Raw genomic sequence first — 11863 nt, forward strand, 5'->3', positions numbered from 1 at the left:
ATGATGATGATGATGATGATGATGATGATGATGATGATGATGATGATGATATTTTCCATATTTCGGAGGAAGAGGGAGCCATGCAGTGGTGGTAAATTACCCAGGAGGCTGTATATTTATTTATTTTACATGCAACCTACCTTCTTGATACAGTACTCTTATTTTAGAACAACACAGATCTTGCTCAGTGGGGTATTGCTTACCTTATTTTTATGCTGGTAATTGTTTCCATGGTAACTTCAACATGTGGCCTCTGTTAAAAAATCTTTTCTGAATAATTTTTTAAAATGTATAATTGTGAAGAATGAAATAACTGTTAGTGAGCCAGAGTCTTGTTTCAGCAAATGCTCCTCCCCCCCCCTTAAAACACATTACTGTATGTATTTGTAGGCATCCCCTCCCATTGACCAGAACTGTGACATTCCTTTGGTATTCCAGCTTAATGAATGGCAAGGAGGATGAGAACTAGATGAAAAAGCTCATGCTGCATTGCATCAATGTCAGTGTGAGCCTTCTTGATATCTATCTGATGGCAATAGGAAAGAAGCAGCACTTCACTGATTGTTTATTTAAAACACATCCTACTTTATAGTCTGAGAAGCTCTCAGAGCAGCTTACAGAAGAATTGTAAAATACAATGATACGTAAATCTAGTACAAGAACAGACACATGGCAAAGCAAGAATTAATGTGCTGTGTCAGTATGGTAGCCCTATTGCAGGAAAACTGAAATTGCTTCCATACCGGAGTGGGACACTACATTTCATTAGTGTCAGAAAATAAACCACACTACAAGAAGCGTTAATTGATTTTTATCATATTTTAGTTCACCTCCACTCTCCCTTATGTTTTCTAGACCTGGGTGTTTGGATGGAACACAATTGATTGTGTACTCAAAAACACTCTCTAGGACATGGGGCATTTGCATCATCCACCATAAATTGAGATTCACACTTTGATAGGAAAATAAACCATTTCTCATAAAATACACATTTTTTTCATCCTAGTTGCAGGAAAGTCTAATACAGATTTTGATCATTCCTGGAATATCATTGATACTTCTGTCAATTACACCTAGTTGTGTATTTCTCTTATTTCTCTCTCTTTAGTACAGCCTCATGGCACAGTAGTAATGCTAGTATTTTCTAAAATAATGTTGGAAGTGTGCACTATGTTTTTTTAAAAAAGCAGGCAGATGATTATCTGTACATTGCCAAGAAGACTTGAAAATGCTGTTGAATGCAATAAGATAGTGTGGTGTTGTTGTTTTTTTTCTTACATGCTAAACAATACCCACTTTCTGTTGTTGTAGTTGTTGGACAAGCTAAGAAAATATTGCAGACAAGCATTGCTCTGCCAAGGTGAGAATGGATCCTTTCTAGTTATAGATTTTTAGTGAAGTGAAAAGAAGATACAGAAGAGTGTTGGGAGAGAGGCAACCAAATCTTCCTGTCTAGAACTAAAGCTTGAATCTTGTGGAAAGAAATGGACATGTGCCAGGCATGATCAGGTTCATGAGATGTGAACATTTTTACTTTTTAGAACTATATTTCCTGCAGGTATTCATCAGAGCTTGTTAATATCAAGTGTAGAAGTGCATCACAGTTACTGATTTTAATGCAGAGCAAGGGGGGGGGGAATAAGGGGTTTAAACTGATTTTCTTACTGTCTCAGAACTGGTATGACAAAATACTAGAAAGCTTAGATAAATGACTTGGACTGCAATTACGTGTATCTCTAGATGTTCTGTATTCTTGGGTCTCCTTTTTTATTGGTTTGACAGATCATTATTTAAACCACCTGCCTCTCAAAATTTTGTATGTCCTGGAATGCCTTGGCTCATTCTTACTTTAGATCTGGCACAATAGAATACAATGATGGCATTGTTCCAGAAACCTCCTGGGAACACAGGCTTTACATATCTAATCAAGCAAGTATGCTGGCATTCATGTGCAGGAGTCCCTGAATCTTTTTCTTTACCTGGTCACCAGGTTGCAGATTGTCCCTCCTGCTTTCAGTATCCCTGACAATTGCTGCCAGTTCTGTTATCCACAATCCTTGGCAGTCTGAAATGCAACTTTCTGAAAAGATGCTAGGATTGTTTCTCTCTCTGGTCTATGGGTGTTGGTCATTACTCTTACAGAGTAAGATTGTTTACATATTTGAGAGAGTGTCATATTGAGGCTGGAGCAAGCTTGTTTTCTGCTGCTCCAGAGAATAAGACCTGGAACAGTGGATTCAAACTACAGGAAAAGAGATTCCACCTCAACATTAGGAAGAACTTTCTGACAGTAAGAGCTGTTTGACAGTGGAACATACTCCCTCGGAGAGTGATGGAATCTCCTTCTTTGGAGGTTTTTAAACAGAGACTGGATGACCATCTGTCGGGGATGCTTTGATTGTGTATTCCTGCATGACGGGGGTTGGGCTGGATGGCCCTTGTGGTCTCTTCCAACACTGTGATTCTAAGATAAGAGGATATATGGCATTTCCACTAGCAGGCACTTTGAAGATTCTAAAGAGATGAGGCATGGTTTGAGGTTGCATATTAAGTTGACTAATGGGAAGGCAGAACTGGATGTGGTCAGTATCTGGATGGGGAAAGTTCTATAAACCCATTTGCACAATTCTCCTTTGAAGAATTAGAACTTTTAAATGTAAGAAAATACATGTTCTTATTGAGTTCACATGGCCATGGCCATAGTAGAATTGTGAAAATCAGTGGCATTGAATCAACATGTACCCCATTTCTCTTATTTCTTTGCCAAGTTAAAACCTGACTGTTCACCCAAGCATTCAAGACTTAATGCGATCATGGCTTGGTTTCAAATTTATGACTTAACTGGTCTGTTTTCTGTTGAAAGTGGTGATTTTGAATTGCTTAGATTGTTTTAAGTTGATTTTACTGATTGTACTCTGCCCTGAGATCTGTTGATAACAGAGCAGGTTACAAGTATTTTAATAAACAAATTAAACTCTGGTAGGAATAGGTATGAATATGTGTGTATGCATGCAAAAAAAGAAAAAATAAACATGGGTAATCCTCATAGTTAATGGTGGAGTTTATCACACGGGAGGAATTTCTCTTAATTTTGAATGAAAAGAAAGTGGGGCCAGGATGCATTCACGTGAATTCGCTAGTTCAGTGTATTTATGTGAATTCAAATTGCGTTCGAACTGACTTCCCATTGCCCGAAAATAGCTTGCCATTGCCTGAAATTGCGTGTGGTAGTCTATCACGCAATAACGTTAAACCGCATGATTGCGTTTGGATTGCCATTGGATTATACTTCCAATTTTCCTTGTATGATAATGTCTGGTGTCTGCTTTTGTGTTTGAAGATGTAGCTGAATTCTCCTCTTTCTTCTCTTCCCCGCAGCTGAAACTTGAAGATCGGTCAGTGGTGCCTCGTGACGTGGTCAGGCATATGGGCTCGCGAGTAAGTGCTTTTTGCTGCATGTATGTGTAAGGGAAAGAAATCGGTGTATGCTACTTCACAAATAGTAAATTTTGCTTAGATTGAATTTGCATTAAGGAAAGGATTTGACTCTGGAAGTGATTTCATTATATTGTAAAATACATTTAATGTGTTTCAGACACAATAATTTATAGCATAAAACTAATGCAGTGTCTTAACACAGCTCATGCAAAAACTGCAGTTGAAGCCAACCACATTAAAATTCGGCTTGTGTGTTGAAGATTTTGGCCAGAAAAGCAGTGTCAGCATTGGAGATGCACTGCTCTTTACAAATGACCCTCTGGCTCAAATGTTGATTTATGTATAGAGCAGTTTGCATCATTATTCAGTTCTGGAAGAGAAATACAGCTTTAAAATGGAAAAATAGATTTAATTACACAGTTTGCGTTTGTGCCTGGCTGGTAAACTTAGTTTGGATTCAGTGAACAGTTTCCCCATGACAACATCAAAGCACAAAATCTTGAGTTTGTGGAAGCAAGAATGAGTGGATCTAAATCAAAATCTGGAAAAAATAAAATAGAACTAGATTGAAGGAGTAGTTAGGGATGACACACAAGACAGTCATAGTTTAGTTATACATTTATTTGCTTTGCATGAAGAGGACCAAACATTAATTATTGTTCATGACTAGTTTAATGTTGTGTAATGGAACAGTATGTCTCAGATGGAGATGCTCTCTTTGTAAAATTCTTAGTGTAGAGTCTTTCAAACAGTTTTGCTTTATTCGCTGACCCTATTCAGATCTACAAAGTTAAACATTCTTTTTCACTCTCCATGTACGTACACACACACACACACACACCTTCCTTAATCAGAATACCTTAATCAAAATCAGAATATGCTAGCATACATAGCTGTCTCTGCACTTTCTTTTCTCAAAAACTGCCTGAAACAGTTGGCCTAGGAAGCACTCTGTATGGATCCCTTTTCATCTGCTTTCTAGGAGGCTGGGGATTTGAAACTCCATCTTATTTGAGAACTAGTAATCCATTGTTATTCAGCAGTTCACACAATCTGCTGTGTGCTTTCAGTATGTTCTAAGTGGCCAGAAAACATTCTGTACTAGGTAGTAGATTATCTTTTGTGTCTATTAGCCTAACCTCTGTTCTCAAAAAAAGCAATTGGCGCGCTGTAGGGAAGAACACCTTAATTCTCAGGCTGTTTGGAGTTACTGTGTGTAACATGTTTATTATGAATTTACCTTAGTGCAATTGTAAAGGAAAACGGAGGGTCCTGAATAGTGGGAGAAAGAAAAGAAAGATGTTTACTAAAAAAGATCTATAACTCTTCTAAGAAATCATTATTGTTTTATGTAAAGCCAGCCTACAGCATGGTGTAGTGGTTTGAAGGTTGGACTACAATTCTGGAGACCAGGGTTTGAGTCCCCATCCAGCCATGGAAACCAACTGGGTGACCCCCTCTAAAACTCATCTTGTCAAGAGACCCCCCCTTATGATCGACATAGGTTGGAAACGACTTGAAGGAACACAACAGCAACAACCTATTCTTAAGTCATACTAATGTGCACTAAAAATAATGAAGGTCCTCACCTGCCCATGGAAATCTGACCCATTGTGCAGCCTTGAGAAGCCATATCCATATAGCAGTGAGAGCTAATCAAGCTGTTCGGTGAAAAACTCCTCATGTAGAGTGGTGAATGTAAAAACAGCCTACTCAATCAGATCAAAAGCCTATCCAGCATTCTTGCCCCACATTGGTTAGCCAAGTGACTGTGGGAATCATGTAAACAGGATATGGAGGGGACAGTACCTCCCGCTCATGTTCCCCAACAGAAAGCATTGAAAATCACACTGTCTTTGGTATTGTAGTAAATATATAGCTATCATGACTAGAAGTCACTGATAGCCTTATTCTTTTTGAAAGAATTAATTTATTACATATTGCTAGTCCATAGTAACAGAATGTGTGTTTCCATTTATAGACTTTGATATTTGGGAATAGCTGCAGAAAAAAAGCCATCAGCTATGTTTTGTAATGGTCTGTGCTTATTAATAAATTAAAGTGTTATTGGAGCAGCTGCTAGCTAAGAGGTGATGGTGCATCTGGGTTCCTATCCTCTTCCTCAGTGATTCAGGTGGCACAAAGACACAGGAGCATTGCTAAGCATCAGTGACATATAACGTGACATACAGTAAATGAGGCTTGATAGTGATTACTATTTTTAATTAATAATTTGTTTTAATACTTGTTCTACAAACAGGTTTTGGGCAAAGCACATTTTCAAGGGTTCAGAAAACTAGTTTTCAGTAGTCCACAATATGCACATTCTTGTTTGTGGTCTCTGCGAAGCACACAAATGGGTTATTCTGCGCCTGCGCAGCATTTCCTACTGGAATTACTAGGGAAGACTTTTTGGCGGTAGCTCCAGCCACCCTCTATATAGGCAGGAGGTCTTCCAGCCCTTTCTCAGTTCATTTAGTCCGCTGCGTGAGCAGCTTTAGGAACCTTGCTCAGGGATCGCTCCTTCCTTAAGCTTTTGCTTTCGTTTACTGTGTTGCTGACTTTGCTTGTCTCTGACTACTTTTTGGATTGTGATTTGGACTTGGTTTGGACTCTGATTTACGGTAACAACTTGGACTCCTGACAATTCTTTGTCCTCCGACCTTTTTTCAAGCATGTCCGTGCATGTTTTTAAAAAGTGCACTGAATGAGGAACTAACATCCTGGCTCAAGACAGACACTCTTTGTGCCTCCTTTGCCTCGGAGAAGGTCACTTCCCTACCTCCTGCTCTCACTGCATGACCTTTACCCCACAGGCCAGGAAGAACAGAGAGATGCGGCTCAAGTCCATGCTCTACACACAAATCCTGAAGCCTCCTTCCACCTCCAGAGCCTCTGCCAAGTCTTCGGCCGCTAAGGGCAAGCTCCCATCTATGGCTCCAGGGGCCCCTGCCAAAGCTATTGCAGCCAAGGGCACTACCCCTTTGTCTCCTTTGAGGGTCTCTGCCAAGGCAACTGCTGCCGAGGGCAAACCCTCTCCCGAAGCTCCCCAGTCACCGGGCAAGCGGAGGTCCTCGGACCAGGATGTGGCTGGCCACCCCTCCCCACCTAAGGCGAAGAAGTCCTCAGACTCCTGACTGAAGAAGAGGAAACATAAGTCTCGGGACAAGTCCAAGGATTCATCCCATCACTCTGAGAAAAAGGCACGGGTCAGACCAAACTCCGACTCCGACTGTCAGTCCCATACCAACATGCCCGCCCAGCCCACTGATACCGAACTGGACTCGGCACCGTGCACCCAACTAGAGCCTGAACCTCAACAATCTCCTCTTCCCGACTCTCGGGCCTGACCACGCTCCTTCCTCCAGTTGGCCGAACCCTACCAACTCTCGAAAGGTGAAGAAGAGGCTTCTCTGTTTACCCAAGTGGTGATCCTGGACAGGCTTTCACAAACATCAGAAGTCATTTGCTTTGATGGTGAACAGGACGATGATGGCTCCTCTGTCTTTGCCGAACCTCCTAGACAGGATGTGGTCTTTGATGAAGCCACAGGATCCTATTTCCTGCCTTTGGATCCTTCTGAGGTCCATGGGGGCCTCTTTGTTTCAACCTTCCAACCGGTTGAACCTCTCCTGTCTTCTCCAAGGTCTGCCGCCTCCCACTCTGGTCCCGACCTTCTTCATCCTCCCAAGTGGAACCAGTGCGACCCATTCAGACGACCTCTGCCGTCTCCCTGCAAGTATGTCCTGTGTTACCAGTGCCGGTAACCACTCAGGCCCTTTTGGTCCGTACCAGGACTGCATCCGCTGGATCCGCGGACCACTCCGTCTCGGAATACGTCCCTATCCGGCCTTCTTAGGCGCTCTCCTCCCTCGACATGCCCTCTCCCTCAAATGACATCTTTTCCTTCTTGGAGCAGATGATCCGGATGGGCAAGGTCCTGAATACTGAGGTCCTACATTCAGACTCTCAAGCTCTGGATCCCATTGGATTCCTATCCCCGGCCTCCATTGCATTCCTGCTCTCGATGTCTAGGATTGCTAAGAGCTCTTGGCCTACCCTGTTGATGGCCCAGCCTTCAACAAAAATACTGGACAATTTCTACTGCATAACACCCTCGGAAGAGATTTGGCTCTCCGAGCACCCTCGCCCAAATTCGGCAATCGTCGAGGCCTCTCAGATCTGCTCAGCCCCGAAAACAACTTTGACCTCCAATGACAAAGAGGGTCGCAAACTGGACACTATGGCACGGAATTCTTATGCCTCTGCTGTTCTAGACCTTAAGATCCAGAAGTATTTGGCCTGCATGGCTGCTTATCAACAGCAACTCTGGGAAAAAGCTCTTCCCCTCTACGAAGACCTCCCTGCTGACAAAAAGCGCATGGCCATGGCCATCCATGCAGAGGCCCGTGCACTTGCCTCCCACCAAATTTTGGCAGCCCAACACTCAGCTGATTGTGCCTCCTGTCCACTTTCAGGCTCACTGCCCCTCCGACGCCATGCCTGGCTAAGGTCCTCGGGCCTCACGCCTCAAGCCAAGCAGGCCATTGAAGAACTCCCCTTCGACGCAACGGGACTCTTTCACAAAGAAACTGATGAGAAGCTTGACTTCAAGAATAAGATGAAGAACACAGCCCGAAAATATGGTATGTCTTCTTTCTTCTTCGTGGTCTCTGCGAATCACACAAATGGGTTTATTCTGTGCCTGCGCAGCAATCCTCGGAAACTTCTAGAATCTGTAGGCAGAAAGCAATGTATCTTTCTGCAACTTTTTGGCGGTAGCTCCGCCCACCCATATATAAGGCCCCTGGTGGCCCGCTCCTCTTCAGTTCCTTCATTCCGCCGCGTTAAGCAGCTCGAAGAACTTTGCTAGCATTCGCTTGCTCTTGTGTATTAGAATCTCTGGCTTTTGACCTTCGGACTTTCACTTGACTATCCTCTCGGACTTTCCCTTTGGCTTGACGACCTTCTCTGATTCTACGGCTTGACTTCAGACTGGTAACGGACTTCTCTTACCATGGCCTCTTTCAAGCAATGCACCAAGCGCGGGGTGAAAATCCCCAAGGCCGACGGCCACGACAAGTGTGTCCTCTGCTTGGGGGAGGCACACGTTCAGGGCAGTTGTGCCCACTGCAAGGCCATGTCCGCCCAGGCCCTCAAGAACAGGGACTGGACACTCAAGGCCACCCTCTACGAGAGGGTTCTCAGCCAGCCTGGCGGCTCTGGAGCCTCTGGGGAGTCGGATGCCCCCAAAGCCCCCAAGAGAAAAGGGAATAAGCGCTCCGATCGGGACAAGAAGCGGGCTCGTTCGTCCTCGCCGCCTTCTAAGAGCCGCCATAAGGGGCCTCCAAGCACGGTCTCAGTGCCTCCGCCTGAGTCGAGGCCAGTACCGTCGACATCGCCTGTTGCTGAGCCGGTGAAAACCCCGACTCCGTCTGTACCGGCCCCTTCCCGGATGGTACCGCTCGAACCCAGGGTCCTCCTCACGAGTCACCTCTCTGTACCGGCAGATAGCCTACAGATTGTGAATGTGGACTCTGAATCGGAAGGAGAGCTCCAGGACTCCTATGCTCCATTCTCTCCTCAAAGGCCGAGGTCAAAATCTCCTTCGCCCTCACCAAGGAGAAGCCCACGCTCTGCCTCACGGGACCGGGCTACGCTAGGTACCGAAGCTGATGAGGCTCTGGCTGCAGACCATCCTGCCCCTACAGAGCATGATCGGGACCTCTTCCACGCGTTCCCGGATCTCATTCACGACCAGCACACGGGACAGTACCTCATCCCGGTTGACCCGTCCTATCTGCGTCGTAACCTCCATGCTCATTCACGGGTCCGTCGCCCGGATGATGAAACCTCCCGCCGGGACGATCTTGGGGCATCCGATCCTCCCTTCAGACGATGCAGCCCATCCCCCTCGAGATCCGGCTTGGGCTCTCCTCGTTCCGTGTCTCCCATCTCGGATGAGGACGCCCCATTTGTGCCTGAAGGCCCTTCTGTCCCGTCGCCCACGGATGACGTCCGGGCCTTTGCCGACAGGGTCATACGGATGGCTGATGCTCTCAAGTTGGAAGTCGCCCATCCGGAAGATGATGCCCTCGACCCGGTGGAGAGGAGGATCTACGGCTCAGCTCCAGCTCCTCCAGCCTTGGCTTACCTCCCGTCCCTGGAAAAGATCGCGAAGCGTTCCTGGGACTCCCCAGCCACCATCTCGTCAACGTCACGCAAGATCGAGAACCTCTACCGGGTTACTCCATCGGCCCCGTCCTGGCTGTCACACCATCCCAAGCTGAATTCAGCTATTGTGGAAGGCGCCCAGTCCACCTTCGCCCCCAAAGCCTCTTCTTCGCCTGTCGACAAGGACAGCAAGAAGCTGGACGGTCTGGCGAAGAAATTCTACGCCTCGGTGGCCCTCGACCTCAAGATCGCCAACTACGCGGCTTGCATGGGGGCCTACGTCCAGTTCCTGGTGGAGAAGATGGACCCCACCATTGCTGACCTGCCCGATGACAGGAGGCGTATGATGGCGGCTCTCAGGAATGAGATCCACCTGATGGCGGGACAGCAGATCATCTCTGCCAGACACTCCACGGACTGTGCATCTAAGATCCTCTCTGGCTCCATAGCTCTCCGCCGCTATGCATGGCTTCAGTCCTCAGACCTCACCCCTCAGGCGAAGGTGGCTATTGAAGACATGCCCTTTGACAACTCGGGCCTCTTCAATAGGGACACGGACGAGAAGCTTAGCTTCAGGTACCAGATGAAGACCGCGGCTAGAAAGCACGGTATGTCTTCTGCTCCATCCAAGTCCCCCTGCCAGAGGTATCCCGGTCAACGCCCCTGGCACCCAGGAGGCCAGTACCGCTTTCAGCCCCAGGATCGTCCTTACCACCAGGACAGTAACCCTCAGGGCCGATCCTCCCGGTCGCCTGCTCCCCAGCCAGACAGGCGTCAATCTTCACAACCCAGATACCAACAAGGGTATAGGAAGAAGGATGGTCGGGGCAAGAAGAGGTTCTGATGTGTTCCCGTGCACCTCATCACGTCCAACAGGCTGAGCCCTTTCTTCAACACCTGGGCCGCCATCACTACGGACTCTTGGGCACTTAACATCGTCCGTAGGGGCTATGCTCTAGAGTTCACCGAGCTCCCACCAACTGGAGCCTTTGTTTCAACTGTCCCCTCGGACACCCTTCTCGACGAAGTGCGCACTCTTCTAGACAAAGGCGCCATTGAACCCATTTTCCCCTCTGAGTTCAAGCGGTGCTTTTTTTCCAGGTACTTCACCGTACCGAAGAAAGACTCTGGCCTTAGACCCATAATGAAACTTTGGGCCCTCAATGACTTTATTGTTTACAAAAAATTTAGGATGGTAACCCTGGCTTCTATCTTACCACTCCTACAGGAAGACCTCTGGTTCGTGACGCTAGACTTAAAAGATGCCTACTTTCACATAGCGATCCTGGAGGACCACTGCAGGTTCCTCGCCTTCGCTGTCGGACACCAGGCCTACCAATACAAGGTCCTTCCCTTCGGCCTTTCCACAGCTCCAAGAGTCTTCACCAAGTGCATGGCGCCCGTGGTGGCATACCTGCATCAAAAGGGCATCACAGTCTTCCCATACCTGGACGACTGGCTCTTTGCAGCATCCTCAAAGGACACCCTCCTCAAGCAGCTGGATTTTGCCCTGTCCCTGCTGCAAGCACTGGGACTACAGGTCAATTTCGACAAGTCCAACTTGACTCCCACCAAGCGAATAGACTTTATAGGAGCAACGCTGGACTCTCAACAGATGAGGGCATACCTTCCAGAGGCAAGGTTCCAAGCCCTCTGTGCATCTCTGCAACACTGCCTCCGCCAAAGGCGTCTTCAGGCCCGTGCAATACAAGTCGCCATGGGATATCTAGCCTCTACCACTTTCATCACACCGTGGGCCAGACTACGTCTGAGGCCCATTCAATCTTGGTTCCCCTCAGTGTTCAACTCCGTATGAGACACGTCCACCAAGCTGCTCACCATCCCGAGGACTGTACAGAGGTCTTTACGATGATGGCTCCAATCCAACAACATCTGTCTGGGGATGCCATTCCTACCCCCTGAGCCGGATATCTCTTTGACTACGGACGCCTCCCTGCAAGGATGGGGCGCTCACACACTGCACCTTACAATAAAGGACAAATGGTCAACGGCAGAAGCTACGCTCCATATCAACGTCTTGGAAATGCTTGCCGTGGAGAAAGCACTCAGAGCCTTTCAGTCGGTCCTCGCGGACAAGGTGGTGCTTCTTCTCACCGACAACACCACCGTTATGTATTACCTCAACAAACAAGGAGGTACAAAGTCGAGGACTCTGTTGTCAGTCACCACCCGCATTTGGGAATGGTGCATAGCACAAAAGATTCTGCTACAATGCATCCACCTGCCTGGC

At 46.7% G+C, this 11863-nt stretch overlaps 1 protein-coding gene across 2 annotated transcripts in view; it reads left to right on the top strand.

Moving 5' to 3' along the window:
* The window catches only part of UBE2O (ubiquitin conjugating enzyme E2 O), a 152358-nt gene that overhangs the window by 60891 nt on the left and 79604 nt on the right, over positions 1-11863 (top strand). For both annotated transcript variants that reach the window (XM_042448835.1, XM_042448834.1), the window contains exon 2: positions 3377-3438. In XM_042448835.1, the coding sequence (XP_042304769.1) occupies positions 3427-3438 (12 nt within the window). In that variant the 5' untranslated portion in view covers positions 3377-3426. The remainder of the gene's footprint in view (positions 1-3376; positions 3439-11863) is intronic.

Source organism: Sceloporus undulatus, chromosome 2 (genome assembly GCF_019175285.1).
Source record: "Sceloporus undulatus isolate JIND9_A2432 ecotype Alabama chromosome 2, SceUnd_v1.1, whole genome shotgun sequence".
NCBI classification, from domain to species: domain Eukaryota; kingdom Metazoa; phylum Chordata; class Lepidosauria; order Squamata; family Phrynosomatidae; genus Sceloporus; species Sceloporus undulatus.